Genomic DNA, 17906 nt, shown 5'->3' with positions numbered 1-17906 from the left:
CTCCATCAGGAAGGTTCCCGGGCCCTTGGCCAGATGCTCCTTTTCCTCTCAGTTTCACATCATCACAGTCTTGTGTGTTTTCCTGATCATTCGTAAAATAGCGCTGACTCCAGCCATGGCTCCTATTCCCATCTCAGCTATTTCACACCTGGCATCTGGGAGTTGTTCTCAAGACCCCACTGCAGCTCCTACTTGGTGATCATCATTTAGCAGAACTGGTATGGAAACAAACCACTTGACTCTAGGGATCCAGGAACAATTCTGGGATCCCCACTGTAGGTCACAGGGTCTGCCAGATAGCTTTACACAATTCTCATTTCATCTGATGAGTCCTTTCCTGCCCAGCCAGGGAACCTATTTGACCCGCTCATGTTTGACTTGCTGTCAAACTCTGAGACAACAATGAACTATGACCTTTCATTCTTTCAGGGAGTCAGATGGATCACCTGTGTGACTAAGGGATTCCTGAGCTGAAAATAAAGAACTAAATGGGGGGACCTCACTAACAGATATATCCCACTAGAAGGACTAGAGGGTCTTTGCAGTGCCCTGGAATGCAGTGGTAATTGACTAAGTGATACCCTAGGGGTCTCTGGGGGTTGATGTAACCCCATAAATTATGACCAGGCAGTAGTTGTGTCTGCATCAACAGGATCCAGCTCACAAGCTGCACTTTTCAGGTGATGCTCATCCTATCATTGTCAGCTCCTTTGTTGGGAAGCACACCCCTGCCCAACTTCACACCATCAAACCGGCGTTCACTGTCTCCTGCAGGCCTAACAAATTAAACCCGACATATGCCAAGTTTTGCAAAGTCTGCCCTCTTCAGCTCCAAAGGACTCTCGGCATATATACTGAACAAAACCCTGACCCAGATCAGAGCTGCAGAATGCGCTGAGTCCCACCATCTCTCATGACCGCTTTTGGCACAGCCACTCCTTCCCAAAATAGTCATAAGGCCCACCATCTCTCTCAGGTCACGGCTGTCCATCCCTCTAACTCATTACTGGCCAACGACATGAAGGACTTGGGATTCTCCAGTGACAGGGAGAATCCAGCATGGCATTATAAACTAGCAATGGTACACTTTCCTAATGTCAGCAGCCCACATTCAACTCTCTCATCTGCTTCCCTCTGGCCCCTTTCACAGCCATTTATCACAAGTAAAAAGATGGCTTCCATGATTCAAAATCGAGCTGAAGTCCTCCACCATCTCAACTGCAAAGAAAGGTATGGTAAGGTGTCTCAGCAGACAGCCACAGACCTACAAATGCATCTAGAAATCAGCCAGTGTCACAATGCCTTCACCACATAGGATGGATTCTTGAGGGGGCACCCTGAAAGTCAGCACTGCAACCCAACAGTCCCATGGCTGCTGGGACATTTCTTGCATAGGGTCAGGCCCCTGCAGTGATGGCGGAGGAGGTGTTCCGGGGGTGCAGGAGAGCTCGGCTATTTTCCCCACCTTCCAGCCCCATCGCCTGCAACTGTTCCAGCTGGGCATCCCTGGAGGGTGTGCTGGAAAGAGTCGAAACAGGGGAACGGAGGCAGAAGAATGAGGAAGACGCATGGGGAAAGAGGACAGAGCGCCACGGAGCCATCAGCTGACGCCCTGAGGGTACAGAACAGAGAACTCAATACTTACCCCAGCCGGAAGGGAGCGGGCCCAGTGGGTCATGGTCAGTGGAAGCACTCGAAGACTAAACACAGAAACACAGCAAAACACAGGGGTTAAAAAAAAAGCCGCTGGATAAAAATAAACCAATCGATCAAAATTAAAACTGCCAAGGACTAGTTTCCACATTTCAGCACTTTTCAGAGCAAACAGTGGGGCCTTAGGTGGCATCTGCTCCTCTCCAAAGTCGTCTTCTTCTTCGAAGGAAAAAACCCCAAAAGAACCCTGCACACTGAGGGCCGGGACAGGTAGTGAAGAGGGTGGAGCGAGGGGGAGGGAGAGGTGTGCAGGTGAAGGTGAGCCGAGGCCCGGAGCGGGCCCCAGGCGTGGCAGGAGGGCCCGGAGCAGGGCTGCCCGGCAAGCTCAGCCTGGTGCCTCCTCTCAGCTCCTGCTCAGGGCAGCCAAGGCGACTGAAATCACCACCACCACCTCCAACTTTCTCCAAGAACCACACACGGGAGGGGAAAAAATATCGCAGGCCTTTCCAATGAAATCATTCCCACAAGCCCTGCCCACGCCCAGAGCTTCCTGGCTGGGGGCTGGGCCCTCCTCCCTCCACCCCACTCCTGGGTGCGCAGGGAGAGGGAGCAGCCGTGTGTGCGTGTGTGCGACGGACTGAGGGCACATTCAGGCCCCGGGCCCCTCACCTCCCCCAGGAACGCTTGGCTTCCCTTCACAAAGCACCTTTATTCTCCTCCGGCCTGAACCTGAAGTTGTTCAGTGTTCTGTGGGCGCCTGTCTGGGGAGGTGGGGCTGGGGGCGAGGTGGTGAGAGAGAAGGGGAGACAGGAGAAAGAAAGAAAGAAGCAGGGTTGGGGAGGCTGACTCCAGGCCTTGAGGGTTACTGTTTACATTAGAGCCCCCCAGCCCCTGCCTAATTCTGCTGTGGGGTCCCTGGGGCCAGGCTGCAGCGGCCCGAGAGTTCTCATATCCTGCGGGGAAGGGGGGGCTGTCAAAGACTCTTCAGAGTGAAATAAAACAAGCATTGTTCCCTGCTTGCTTTCTCTCTTTCTGTTGTTTTTCTTCTTCTTCTTCTTCTTCTTCTTCTCTCTCGCCGAAGCATTTTTATTTCACTTACTAAAATTTAATCGCTATGTTAGGCGGATCAAGTTCTCAGTGCAGACTTCGGGCTGCCTGGCTGGCCCCGTCTGGGGCCGATGGAGCCACACACGGGCAGGAGAATGAATGGAGCTCAGTCTCAGCTTGAGAAAACATTGGTAGAACTCAACGGCCAACGAAACCCCTTCCACCCCCAGCTGAAATGACAGAGCAACTTTCTTTCCGAGGTGGTGGTGACACAGGCATCTCTTCCAAATCAAGTTGCAACAAAGACGTTTAAGTCTGGAAACCACAGGTCCCTTGATGGAACGGAGTCACCTTTCAGCAGAGGCAGGGTGAGACTTCTCCAAGGTGTGGGACGCTAGGCTGTCCTCGATTTGAGGCATGTTGCCCTCAACCTTACGCTTGTCACCACAATTCAGATTTGTCTGATGGTTACTGGGGGGAAAAAAACACCTCCCAAATTCACGGAGGTTTTTTTTTTGGTGTGTGTGTGTGGAGGTGGGGGAATGAGGGGAGTGAGCATCTCATAAAATCCAAGCTCCTCTGACTTTTTCGTAGCTATACTCGGCAAAGAAGGAAAGCAACCACCTTGTGAAACACACATGCGCTTCAGATAATGAAGCCAGTGGGTGAGCACTGAGCTAGAGCAATGGATGTCCTTGCAAAAGGGAAGGACTACAGGAAAGATTATGTCAAGAAATTAAAAGCAGCAGCATTTGGTGTAATTTTTGGGTTTTTTTTTTTGCTGATTTTTCTGTGTTTTTGTTTTGTTTATTTTGTTTTGTTTTCAGAGTAAACAAATGATCTGCAAAGCATCCAGGAGCTCTGATGGGAAATTAGCTCCCAACTGGTACCAACCAGGCTTCAGTGGGCTTACAGTCATCTCCTGTCTAACTCTACAAATCAATACACCAAAAGGTCTTTCCTCACAGCCTCTGTGACCTGTACTGAACTAGAAATGAAAAATGTTTGGGGCTTCCCTGGTGGCACAGGGGTTAAGACACCACAATTCCAATGCAGGGGGCATGGGTGTGATCCCTAGTCAGGAAACTAAGACCCCGCATACTGCACGCTACAGCATAAATAAGTATATAAAGTTAAAAAAAAATGTTTACAGGCCCCTTTCTTAACCTTTGCCTTCTTTTAATGTCAGAAACTTTACACGATGTTAACTCTTTCTCATCCAGGTGGTTTTTCTGACAAATGCCTTTGGTATGCTCTCATTCTCATCCTATTAGATCACCCCCTCCCCAGCACGGGGTCGGGGGGAGAGAGAGAGAGGAAGGGAGAGAAGTCAGAGACTGATAAACGTGAGCAAATATATGAAACGGGTCAGTGGAAGCTGACACTCGTGATTTTACCTCTTAACAGTTAAAGCAAAGCACTTGATTATTTCAGATATTTCTTCCCTAATGTATACAGTACAACTTGAAATATGTTTAGAGGAGATGAAAGGAAGCCAAGGAGACATTAAAAAAATTAAAATCTATATTTTCTGGCCAGCAAACCCAAACCCCAAAATCCCATGTCTGCAATGAGCCAATCACCTGCCCCTTCTCTTCTTCTTCCACACCTTCCCCTGAAACAAGAGATTGCAAGTGCTACCTGGAGCACAGCTGGGAGAGCCACAGAGAGAGGGGCGTGGGGAGACTGCTGGCAGAAGGGGGACCCTGGGGTGTGCCAGTGACCCCAAGAGACCAAGATAGCTTCCTTTATTATCAGGAAGAGAAAGGAATGCTGTTGAATGATTTTCCTGGTAACCATCCCTGGGTGGGGAGAACTGGGGTGCAGGCCGTGAGCCAGAGGGCTCACGTGAGTTCAAGTCCCTCAGGGACTGAGCGATAAGTTCCAGTAATATTTTAAGATACCAACTCAGAAATAAAGAATGTCTAGCAAATACAGCCGAGGGCAAGACAAATTCTGGGGAGAGCACAGAGGTTACAGTGTGGAAGGCAGGCTCCTTTCTTATTTTTTTTTTAAAGGATGCAACCAGTAGGCGCAGAAGAAACCTCAGGTGGCTTGAGAATTTGATCCAAGGGACTCTTTACAGAGTAAGAAACACTGTTTCTGGATAGAGCACTTTTGCGTCACGCGTTAGCAGCCACAGAGTGATGTGTTTCGGTCTTGCTGACACTGGCTGTTCTCCTCTGATTATTAGAGGAGGATTGAGGTGGCAGAGGAGGAGGAGTGGCCACAGAAATGGCAGCAGGCTGCGAGCAGGGTCCTTTTGCAATTAGAAGATGCACAGGAACAGGCTGGGCTTGCTCTGTGGACGGCAGCAAGACCACAAAAACAGATGGCAAAGCAAGACAGCATGGGTCAAACACAAGTGTGCATGTGATGATCACAAGTAACAAAGGCACTCTGGGGCATCAGGAGAGGGAAACGTGTAAGAAATAAGGGACCGAGGGACTTCCCTGGTGGTCCAGTGGCTAAGACTCCACGCTCCCAAGGCAGGGGGCCCAGGTTCCATCCCTGATCAAGGAACTAGATCCCACGTGCCACAACTAAAGAACCCGCAAGCCACAACAAAGACTGAAGATCCTGCATGCTGCAACTGAGACCTGGTGCAGCCAAAATAAATAAATATTTTTTTAAAAAAAGAATGATGGGGACTTCCCTGGTGGTCCAGTGGTTAAGACTCTGTGCTCCCAATGCAGGAGGCCCGGGTTCAATCCCTGGTCAGAGAACTAGATCCCATATGCTTAATTAATTATTTTTTAAAAAGAAGTAAAGGAACAGTAACAGAGAGATAGAAAAAGGTGTGTGTTGAGGCTGGAAGGAATTGCAGGAGGCTGCCATCTGGGATTCCCTAGACTTTCCACGTCAAACTGTATAGTTCATGTTCTCTGCAGGGCAGCAAAGAAGAATAAGGTCTGGTTTTGGCCCAGGAGCGTTAGCAGCAGCAGTAGGGGCAGAGGAGGAGGAGGAGGGGAAGCCACTGCTATAGTATCAGTTCTTAAGTCTTCCGAGTCAAACCCTGGGCCAAGGCCAAACCCCAAAATAACTCTATGAAAGCGACTCTTCTTACTTGCAACCAGGACATGGCACCACAGCAAACAAGAGGGGTAAACCAATTCCAAAGAGGAGGGAAGTCAACAGAGAGACATTGAGAGCTGACCCAAAAAAAAGAGGCCTGCCCATTTTTCAACATGAGTCTTGTTTCAGGGAGAAAAGGGAATCATCACTCCATCTAGAACCCTCCTGGATCCCCAGCCACGCTGAGGAAACCATGTTAGAGGACTCAGAACGGACTTTTTTATTTTAAGCCCTGAACTTTTACTTTCAGGGGACACTCCAAGTCAAAGTTCTACCTCTGCAGGCCCAGAACGGTGTTGTTGAAATGAGAGAGGCAGGTGAGGGAGATGATGCCTCCAAAAGCACAAGCAGACGTGAGCTCCAGAATCTTCCCTTTCACACACCAAACATCTGGGCCAACCGACAGAACCCACACGGTGTGTGGGAAGGGAAGGGGGAGAAGGAGCCCTTCAATGGATTTTTCTTTTTCAATTTGAGAAAGTGGGTAAGCAGGGAGAAAAAACTATGCAAGGCTCCTAAAATGCGTCCTTGTCTCTAAGTCAAAGGACAAAGCTGCTCAGACCATCCCAGTTTTGCAGCCACGACCACCCAAAGAAATGGCAGGGAAAGTCCTTGGGGCCCAACTCAAGAGGAATAATTTCTGAAATGCAGGAAAGGGTCAGATTCCACCCAGTTTTGAAACATAGCAGAACATGATACCCAGCATATGTAGAAGGGCTGTGGAGTGGGCGGCCAGATGCCCAGCAGTATAGATGCTGAACTAGGTACACACCACGGGGCACGGGTGTAGACAGACATCAAGCTGACCTTGGAGGCAACTCAATGTGACAAACAGCGGACTTTCTGCTCATTCATACTAAGCAAACACTATATGGTGAGCAGTCAGCCCCCACGAACAAAAGAAGTAACAAGCCAGCCAAGGGCAATGTCTTATGGTTGATGCAGTGGCTCATGCTTTGAGTGAACAGAAAAAGAGGTGGAAATGATGGCAAAGCTGATGATGAATGCTATTCAGTTAACTGGAATTACAGGTTTTCTGAGCACTTAGACATGAGTTGTAGGGTTGAAGTTCAATTCAAATAGAAATAATGTTTGTTAAACATGGTAATATCATAGACCAGCTCAACAAGTTTCCAACCTCCAATATACCACACCTTGTACAGGTTCTATATTACAGATCCCAAGCTTCAAATTCAAGGGGCTCAGAGAAAATGCAATCAGAGTTACAACTTGAGAATCCCACCTTTCTGTCAAAGAGGCTCCCCACCAAGCACTGGGTTGCTGGGAACCCAGGGCTCCAGTGAGACAGACACCCAGGAAGGAAAGTTCCTAAAGGGACACAGGACCACAAAACTCTGAATCCTGGACTATAAAATTTTAATGTTATTCTGAAGGTAATGGCCACAGAAGGTTTTGAACCAGTGATCAATTCAGAGCAAAGCCCCCTTCCCTTAAACCCTCCACAGTGATTTTTTAAAAAGTGACAAAATGACAGTGATATTTGAAGACAGCTCTGCTCAAAACAGTACAGATCAGAGAGAATGCCAGCAAAGAGACAATTCCAAGGCTGCCTTCACCTTCCAGGTGGGAGGAGAAGGGGAAAATCAAGAATCAGATAGAAGAAGTTGATCTAGACCGGTGGATCCATACAATTTTTCTGTAAACAGCCATAAAAAAAATATTTTAGACTTTATGGGCCGCCTGGTCTCTGTTATGGCTACTCAGGTCTGTCACTGTAGCACAAAAGCAGCCACAGTCAAAACCTTGACTACCGAGTGTACATGTGTTCCAATAAAACTTTAATTTACAAAACCAGATGGGGGCCAATTTGGTCCAGAGGCCACAGTTTGCCCATCCCCAGATCCAGGCGAACATTAAAGTCCCTCCAGCTTTTAGAATCTGTCAGATAATAAAGATCTGAAAAGGTGAGGTATGGGAGAGGTCACAGTGACCTTCAGGTCTCAAGGCAGGATAAATGGACCTGGATGGAAGGACCGGAAGAGAAATCCAGTCTCAGAAGGAAGATGGGAAATTCGGTTACAGACACAGGTACTGAGCCCATAAATACAGAAGCTAGACACTGAGTCACTAAGTTAGAAATGCCAGAGTTTTGAGGAATTTCGCTGTAATGAGTAAAATCTCCAGGGCCTGACATTTCTACCCACTGTTTTCCCTACTCAACCGAACAGGTGGAAGGAGAATGTGTGAAGCTGCCTGTTTCATAGCGCCAGGAGGCTCGCCCTCCACCTGTGGCCGGCCCCCGCGTCTCACCTGGTAGAGGAATCTTTGGCTGAAGTGCTGCATGGCGCCCTGGAGCTGGTTGCGTTGGGACTGCCACTGCTCGTAGTTCCGCACGTACTCGGCTGTGGGGCGCTGCCATGTGGTGGTCCGGGTATTGTGGTCCACGTAGTAGAACCTGCCTCGGGGGTCTGTGCGTTTCTCCCAGCTGAAAACATCAAGCTCCGAGTGAACACGGTGACCACCTCACCCCTACGCTCACATAGAGAAACTGGGCAGGCTGGCAAGGAGGATGGCGAGGAAAGGTCTGGTGTAGGGTCTGGCCCAGGGGCTTAGCTGCTCCAGGGAGGCAGAGGCAGGTGGGGCCCAGTCACGGACGCTCTGGGGGCCAGGATGATTCTAACAGACATCTGTGGTTGCCCCTGCAGCAACCGATCTCAATCTTTTTTTTTTTTTAACATTTAAAGATTTTTTTTTAATGTGAACTATTTCTAAAGTTTTTATTGAATTTGATACAAGATTGCTTCTGTTGCTTATGTTCTGGGTTTTTGACCATGAGGCCTGTGGGATCTTAGCTTCCTGACCAGGAATCAAACCCACATGCCCTGCACTGGAAGATGAAGTCTTAACCACTGGACCACCAGGGAAGCCCCAACCAGTCTCTTCTACCAACAGCCCCTGGATTTCATGTCAGAGATCCAAGTGGCTCTGCAGCAGCTGACTATACTCCTGACCCTGGAGTTGAATGGCTGACTGGACCAGGAGTGGGCATGTGACCTATGTCAAACCAATCAGGGTGAATCTCATAATTTTTAGTACTTACAGTGGGAAAAATGTAGTCTTCCTTGCCAGATGTGATTGAGAAAGCATGCAGTCCTGGGACTGGCTAACATCCTGGACCCAAACACAATATGAAGTTGACCCAGTGGATGGCAGAGCAGAAAAATGGGGGGAAAAAGCCAGTCCCCTGGGGATACCGTTTGAACCACTGGATCATGGTTCCCTTGAAACCAGGATCTATGTCTAGAATTTTCAGGATCATGAGGCAGTGAAATCTTATTCAAGCCAATTTAGATCCAAATTTTTCTTCCTTGCAACTGAAATTGTCCTGACATAAGATGCCAGCAAAAATATATTGACTGGTCATAGGAAGAGTTGGTGCAAAAGACAGCAGGACTCTCCATGTTATCTTTAATGAAGAAGCAATCTTCCAAAGTTGGCGCTAAAATATCCATGGGCAAGGCAGGGCTAGAACAGGGAGTGAAAATTCTCAGCTGTGCTTGGTAGGTGTAGCTTGATTTCCACATATATTGTGAAGAAGTGATCAAAAGAAAGTAAGAAAGCAGGGTAATAGAAACGTTTTACATTTTGATGGAGTGTGCGTGACATGAATGTATGCATTTGCCAAAACTCAGTGAACTGCATAACAGAGATCTGTTTATCTCACTGTGTGTAAATTATATTTCAATTTTTAAAAAATGAATTTAAATCTAATGAAGCCTCCACATCTAATGACCAATTTGCCAGGAAAGATAAGGAATAAAGGAGCATGTAACACACCAGGAATCACAATCAGCCACATTCATTATGTGAGAATTTCTACAAGACAGATGTCCAAGATAGTCAACAAATATATAGTTTTAAAAAAAAAAGAAAAGGTTGAAGGAACTTACAGATTAAGAGAGACTTATGAGATTATCAGCCAAAAGCAATGTGTTGATCTTGAGTTTGGATCTGATTCAAACAAAGCCAAGTGTGAAAATGTTTTTAAGACAATCGGGGGAAATGGAACACAGACTGCACGTGACATGAGGTAACAGAAGTCCTGCTAATTATGTTGGGATAATGGTATTCTGATTTTTTTTTTTAATCTCATCTGTTAGAGGCATATGTGGTGTATTTATAGATCAAAGGATAGGATGACTGGGACTTGCTTGACAATTCATCAGTTGCCTCCCCTAAAGAGTGGGAGGTCAGATGAAACAAAATCTTACTAACTGTTAGAACCAGGCCATGGTTACAAGGGAGTCATTGTACTATTCTCTCAAATTTGGTGTATGCCTGAATTTTCCATTATAAGTCTGAAACAAGAAGGGGGAGAAAAGGAGTTTCAAGAAGATAAGATGGAGATACTACTGAAGAAAACAGGATTCACCCAGTGAAAAAAGGAACCCACAATGGATCACACTGGATGATTCCAAAGTGTCAAAGGGTCTCTGTTCCCTGACTACCTTCTCACACCATCTCTAAATTCTGATCTTACTCACAAGACTATAATGCTTTGGGCTGACTGATACTTTCCTCAGCTTTCAGGGTTAGCCTCCTAGCTGACTTTTGCTGCCACCTCTTCAATGATTCTTTCAAACTGAAAGGCTCCCTAAAATTGGCTTCTCTTCACCTCCCAAGGCCCGTTCCTGGATTGCGCATGGATTCCGCCTGCTGGACTGCCTTGCTTTCATGATCAGCCATCACTCTGGATTCACCTAAACACCATCATTCTCGCCCCACACCTGAATCTTCCACAGTCTTCCTTCCATCAGTCCACCACCCAGGAATGCAACCACACCATCATTCCTGACTTTCCCTTTCCCACTGATGTCAGTAAGCCACTCAGCCTCAGGGCTTCTTTTTATTTTGTCTCCCTGTCCTTGACTTTCCATTTTCATGTCCAAGTATCCTTGAATGAACCTTCCCATGCAATCCAGCCCATAAACTACCATCAGGGTAACCCCAGCAGACTGACCCTTTATGAAATGCTGGAGTCAAACTGTCATATTAGTATTTAAGGCTCACAATAACCTGGAACCTTCCCACCTTTCTCATAAATTCTCCCAACTGGTGATCTTTATTTATTTTTAGTTGTTAGCAAAGGAATCATGTATCTATAGTTTGAAACACAAACAGTACTACAGGAGAGACAATGAAATCCAGTGTCTCCTGCCCTCCTCCCCATTGCTGAATTCTGCTTCCCGGGGGCAACAATTACCTTCAACTCTTGATTGTATCTTCTAAATAAATGCTTACTGCATAACTTCTTGATTTCTGCCAAGTCAGAGATTACTATGGACTTGCCACTCTCAAAGCTGAAGAATTAGTTCTTGTACCCTACCAGCTAACACACACAAAGCTCTCTCCTTTCCTGTCCTCCCAATTTAGAAAAGCATCATTAAATCAATATTTGGGGTTTGGATTATAACTTTCTAGAATACTATACATACACATCCTTACTTGTACAACTTTTTCTTTTTCTCTAGAGTTAAGAACTGCATGTTTTATTCAGCTTGGACTTCAAGGACCTGCCACTAATTCAGCCCCAGACTCTTGACAGGGCAGGTGCCACCAGGGTCACTTAACTCTTGGCCTCATCTGTCCAGCACCCTTTTCTCCAGGCCTGCTCTACATTCCTGTCCTAAGTCATCCTCCTTCATCTTCCTCATGGCCCCTGAGCTGAGTCAGTCTCCTGTGTCCTGCATCTCACGATTTCTTTCTCTGTTTCTTCTTGTCTGGTGGAAGAAAACAGCTAGGAGTTTCTGAGAGAGGATGGACCAAAGTTAATTTTTTGAAACCCTGCATATCTGATGATGGCTTTATATCAATCCTCCTGAGTGCTAACATGTCTAAAAGCTGATTTCTGAATTTGCTCACTTGTTTCACTTGAAGATCCTCAAATATCATGATCTATAGTTTTCTCCCCTTAGACTGGTCACTGAAAGAAAGTGAAAGGGAAAATCCCTCAGTTGTGTCTGACTCTTTGTGACCCCATGGACTATACAGTCCATAGGATTCTCCAGGCCAGAATATTGGAGTGGGTAGCCATTCCCTTCTCCAAGGGATCTTCCCAACCCAGGGGTCGAACCCAGGTCTCCCTCACTGCAGGCAGATTCTTTACCAACTGAACCACCTGTCACTACCCCAGCAAAAAAAAAAAAAAAAAAACTTTCCAATATTTTCCCTGAGGATAGCATTCTCACTTAATCCCTTTTTCCTGAGTTCATCTCTGCCTTCAGCTATGACCATGTTCACCACACTGGTTCTATTCTACCAGGAACTTCTTACACTAGCAGCAGCCATGTGGTTGCATGTGTGTGTGTGTGCACACGTGTGTGGCAGGAGGTTGGGAGTGATGGCTGACAACCTAGGAATCTAGCTGCTCCCTGCACAAGTTTTAAACTTTAGGTTTTTAGTCTCATTACACATAACACATTCACTTACACATACCCCGTATGTCCCTGAAGGCTGAGGCTTTCTAGGGCTCCATGGTGCGGACTGGCTGTCTTTTGGGTGGAAACCCCACACTGGAAGCTTGGGTTTCAGATTTCTCAGTTCTACCAGCAACTAAACTTTGATTACAATCTCCCATATGCTTTTTCTCCTCTTCCATGCCTTTATCATTATACTTTCTAAAATAACTTTTATTGCCATTTTAGTGGGTTTTCAAGAAGAAATGGAAATAAACATGTTTGATCCATATGTTTAACTAGAAGTCCTCTGCATTGGTGAATTTCAGACTGTCAAACAGCATAATCACACCCTTGATAGCAGGTGAAATCTTATGCAGAATTACAATCGATAAAAACAGAGCAGCAGTTGGAGGCCCTTTCATGCTGTTTGATTCCAGGGGGCAACTGCACCAAACCCTAGGGCCTTACTAGACATACTTTGATCATTGCTATTTCACACAAACCCTACACTCCACCAAAACTGCTCCGTGTATCATTCCCTAAATGCACCTTTCACATTCACACTGTTTCCCTAACCTGGATCACCTTCCTCTTTTCACGGAAGTCCACCCCTAGCCTTTCTTAAAGACCAAGTTGGAGTCCTCTGTGACAGTGGTCCCCAACACCATGCTCTATAGTGCCTATTCCCCCTGCTCACCTCTGGTCTGAGAACCACCTAACAGTGTCTGAAGACAAATCATTGCACTCATATGAATTACCAGGTCCAACACTTTTTGCTCCTGGATAAAATGACTGGTTGCTTTTTTTTTTTAACTGAGATCTAATTGACATGTAACATTATAATAGGTTTAAGTTTTATCTTTACAACATAAAGATTCAATATTTGTATATATGGCAAAACAATCAGTAAGTGTAGTTAACATTTGTCACTGCACATGGTTACAATTCTTTTTTCCTGTGATGAGAACTTTTAAGATCTACTCTCTTCAGTTCAGTTCAGTTCAGTCGCTCAGTCGTGTCCGACTCTTTGCAACCCCATGTATCACAGCACACCAGGCCTCCCTGTCCATCACCAACTCCTGGAGTTCACTCAAACTAATGTCCATCGAGTTGGTGATGCCATCCAGCCATCTCATCCTCTGTTGTCCCCTTCTCCTCCTGCCCCCAATCCTGCCCAGCATCAGAGTCTTTTCCAATGAGTCAACCCTTTGCATGAGGTGGCCAAAGTACTGGAGTTGCAGCTTTAGCATCATTCCTTCCAAAGAACACCCAGGGCTGATCTCCTTTAGAATGGACTGGTTGGATCTCCTTGCAGTCCAAGGGACTCTCAAGAGTCTTCTCCAACACCACAGTTGAAAAGCATCAATTCTTCGGTGCTCAGCTTTCTTCACAGTCCAACTCTCACATCCATACATGACCGCTGGAAAAACCATAGCCTTGACTAGACGGACCTTTGTTGGCAAAGTAATGTCTCTGCTTTTCAATATGCTGTCTAGGTTGGTCATAACTTTCCTTAAGGAGTAAGTGTCTTTTAATTTCATGGCTGCAGTCACCATCTGCAGTGATTTTGGAGCCCCAAATAATAAAGTCTGACACTGTTTCCACTGTTTCCCCATCTATTTGCCATGAAGTGATGGGACCAGATGCCATGATCTTCATTTTCTGAATGTTGAGCTTTAAGCCAACCTTTTCACTCTCCTCTTTCACTTTCATCAAGAGGCTTTTTAGTTCCTCTTCACTTTCTGCCATAAGGGTGGTGTCATCTGCTACACTCTTAGTGAAGTGAACTCGCTCAGTCGTGTCTGACTCTTTGCGACCCTGTGGACTGCAGCCCACCAGGCTCCTCTGTCCATGGGATTCTCCAGGCAAGAATACTGGAGTGGGCCGCCATTTCCTTCCCCAGGGGATCTTCCCAACCCAGGGATTGAACCAAAGTCTCCCACATGGCAGGCAGGTGCTTTATCCTCTGAGCCACCGGGGAACACATATGGTATTATTAAGTGGCAAGAGCTTTTGTAAGCTATGAACAAGTTAGGACAATATGCATTTCAACCTTTATTCTAACTGGAATAATGATTCTCAATGTGAGGATAAAACATGTAAACGACTGGTCTTTATACAAGAGTCCCATGGGTCAGACAGAGGGGACAGACAATAAAGTGAATCTTTCAGCTCAGTCTCGCTCCTGGATGACTAGGACTGCTGATACAATGCAGTGGCTCCATCTGTAGTTTCAAGATTGCTCGCACCATGGCAATACTTCCCTAGAGCAGAACTTCTCCCATTAATTAGCAATGAAAGCTTGAGCATTCTGTGCTCTCCAGGTTCCCTATTACATCGTAGAAGTAAGTGCCAGGAGTTCAAAGGGCCTAAAGCTCAGGAAGAACTCATGGGCTATAGAGGGCACAGAGCTGAGCCAATAAAACATTACAGGGCTTTCCTGGTGGTCCAGTGGTTAAGAATCCACCTTGCAATGCAGGAGACACCGATTTGATCCCTGTCCGGGAAGATCCCACAGGCCACAGAGCAACTAAGCCCTCACATCACAAGTACGGAGCCCTCATGCTGCAACTACTGAAGCCCGAGTACCCAGAGCCTGTGCCCCACAAGAGTGGCCCACTCCCGTCCCAACTGGAGAAAGCCCACACACAACAACAAAGACCCAGCACAGCCAAGAGTAAATAAATGAATCTTTTTCTTAAAATATCATTGTAACTCTCTCGAAAATAAGAAAGCTGGCTCTAGTATCCCACCTCAACACTTAAACAAGAGTAAATCCTCAGCCATTCTTAGAAGACACTATTAAATATCTTCATTTAGATATCATCATATGTTCACCAGGTCAAGGCTTCCGTAACTTATAAACCAGAGAGGTTAAGAGGCAAGAAACCAGCACACTTAAAGAGTTTTATGTGCTGTAAACACACAAAGTACAAGCGTGCAACACATCCTGTTAAAAGTTGATGATTAATTTGTGAGACAATTGGAGAAATCTGACTACTGACTGGGTATTTGATGGTAGTAGGTAAACACTTAAAAATACAGTGGTTTTACTTTTAAAAGAGAACATTTTTTAGACATGTATACTGAAATTTGGATGAAATAATATGATATCTGGGATTTGCTTCAAAATAATCTAAGATGGGGTGGGGGAGGGGCAAACGAGGATGACAGAGCAGGAGTTAGCATATGTCTTCTACGAACGGTTGCAAAGTAAATATTTTAGTCTTTGCTGGCTATACAGTCTGTGTCACAATTATTCAATTCTCCCAATGAGCATGAGAGCAGCCATGGACCGTAAGTAAACAAATGAGAGGGGCTATGTTCCAATAAAACTTCATTTATGAAAACAGGTGGCAGGTGGATTTTGCCAACAGGTCCACAGTTTGCCAACTCCTGGTACAAATGAAACAAGGATGGCCTTGAGATGATAATTATTGCAGCTAGGTGTTGAGGGTGTGGGGATTCTTTGTGCACATTTGAAAACTTCAATATGAATATTTCTAGAATTTCCATAATAAAATGTTTAATCTTTTTTCTAAGAAGTCAACGTTTAACTTTGGTAAGTTCCTTGGACTTTAAATCAAAGGAGAAAACAGGGACTTCCCTGGTGGTCCAGTGGTTAAGAAGCAGGCTTGCAATGCAAGGGATGCAGGCTTGATCCCTGATTGGGGAACTAAGATCCCACATGCCGTGGAACAACTGAGCCCGTGCACTACAAGTAGAGAGTCTGTGTGCCGCAACGAAAGATCCCGCGTGACACACCTAAGACCTGACACAACCAGATAAATATTAGAAAAAATAAAATAAACGAGGTTTCCTTCGTTTAAGAAAAGAGAAGGGGGAGCCGTGAGAACTAAGGATGGTGGATTACGAGTGTGACTTCCACAAGGACAAGGAAGGAAAGGAAAACACAAGCATTCTACTAGGGAAACTGAAAGTAAAAGCAGTCCACACATGGAAACCTGTAGGACTGGGAAATGGGGTGGTATTTGCCCAGCACATGCCTGACAGGTGAACAAACAGAGCACAGGGCTCTCCCTGTCCACTCTGACAGCCTCTCCCTTCACTAGCTTCAGAAGAGGAAGTCAGTGTTCATGTTCTGCATAGGAGGCCTTCATAGCTATTCTACTGGTGATTCTTTCCTGAGAGCAGAATACATTCCCTTTCAAAAGCTCTCAGGACTGGGAGACACATGTGGAAAGAACTTTCTGTCCCTGGCAGGCAAGGAACCAAACCCCTTCTCCTTGAACTTGGACAGTCTTCCCTTACTTGGAAGCCTCACTTATCCTCGGGTTTTGGAGAACTTAGCTGCGTTCTCACAAAGCCCAGCCGAACGCCACAGCACACTGTCTCCGGGGGCTGGCGGGACGCAGGGTGCTGCGAAACTCATCAACACCCTCTCTATCTTGGCTTCCTTGTGCACTCTAGTCCCCCCATAGATGCTCTAAATATCCTGGTATGTCCTAAGAAATGAGAACAGAATTAAAGTGGGTAGGAAAAGCAGTCGAGGGACCCAGAATAAATGTCCCTATACTTCGCTACATCTGCTGAAACTGAAAACTGCACCCTATAGGTTATTTCTGCAGGTGAAATGCCTGAAGCCACTGAGAGACCAATGGCTTCAGAGGCCTCCCAAGCCCTCCTTCCTCCAGAACCCAACAGCCATGGGGGTCTGAATATCACTTAAGAAAGCCCAGGGCCAGGGGATTACGTTGGTGGTCCAGTAGCTAAGACTCCATACTCCCAGTGCAGGGGGCCTGAGTTCGATCCCTGGGCACAGAACTAGATCCCACGTGATACACCTAAAAGATCCCACATGCACCAGAAAGGTCGAAGATCCTGCATGTCACAACAAAGACCCAGTGCAGTTAAATAAATAAATAAGAAAGAAAAGAACTCCCATGGCCAAGGCAACAAATGGAGGGAGAAGGGAAAGTGGAATGAGAGAGCAGAGACCACAGAAGAGGAGGACTATGGGAGGAGGGGAAAAGAGACAGAGAAAGGAGGAGAGTGGGGGAAATAGAGAGATGATTGTGGCAGAGTGGTGGAGAAGCCGATGGGGGACTCTTGGTGCCAGTTCTAGAGCCTCAGGGCTCATTGGTCCAAGTCTTACCCTGGAGGAAGAGGCCGCTCCCAGGTGGTGGTCTTGGTGTTATGGTCAACATAATAGACACGCCCGTTGGGGAGCTCTCGCTGCTCCCATCTGCAAAATAAAGTCAAGGGAGGCATGAGACATGCTGGTGAAAGGCATAAGTCCTGGTTCAATGGGGTTCTTCACTACTGATGTGGCTAATTTGACAGAAAACATCAAAGACAACATGCAAAACCAACCCACTGGTCAGACCAGCTCCACGCCATCCCTGATAATGGGACCCATGCCTGCTTCTTGAGAAAACTACGAGAACTCCCCTTTACCGACTCAAGGTTATTAGATATCCCACAGATAGTGCTAAATTCCCCTACATAACCCCTATGAATCTACATTCCCACGGATTTTTCCAAATCACTGTTTACTGGCCATTTGAGGACCAAAAGTCCTTTTAGGGAGGTAATGAAAGCTGAAGACTCTTTCTCTCCATGCACTTACCAACAAAAATGTGTGCAGTTTCTGGGATTCACAGACCCCCACACCTAAAGTTCACCCATGGACTCTCCAGCCCTTGCAACCTATTACCTCTTAACGTCACAAATTATACAATTCCCCTTGTT

General features: G+C 46.3%; 1 protein-coding gene across 4 annotated transcripts in view; it reads right to left on the bottom strand.

Moving 5' to 3' along the window:
• Positions 1–17906, bottom strand: part of WWP2 (WW domain containing E3 ubiquitin protein ligase 2) — a 144831-nt gene that overhangs the window by 13741 nt on the left and 113184 nt on the right. For 3 of the 4 annotated variants that reach the window (XM_005218541.3, NM_001083414.2, XM_059876646.1), the window contains 3 exons: positions 17311–17400; positions 8047–8221; positions 1646–1700 (listed from right to left, as the gene is read on the bottom strand). In XM_005218541.3, the coding sequence (XP_005218598.1) occupies positions 1646–1700; positions 8047–8221; positions 17311–17400 (320 nt within the window). Of the gene's footprint in view, positions 1–1645; positions 1701–8046; positions 8222–17306; positions 17401–17906 lie in introns of those variants that run through there. The other variant, XM_059876647.1, reaches the window with a different exon arrangement.

The sequence above is a fragment of the Bos taurus genome, chromosome 18, assembly GCF_002263795.3.
Source record: "Bos taurus isolate L1 Dominette 01449 registration number 42190680 breed Hereford chromosome 18, ARS-UCD2.0, whole genome shotgun sequence".
In the NCBI taxonomy this organism is placed as follows: Eukaryota; Metazoa; Chordata; class Mammalia; order Artiodactyla; family Bovidae; genus Bos; species Bos taurus.
The sequence above is the reverse complement of the archived record's forward strand: the minus strand, read 5'-3'. Positions and strand labels throughout refer to the sequence as shown.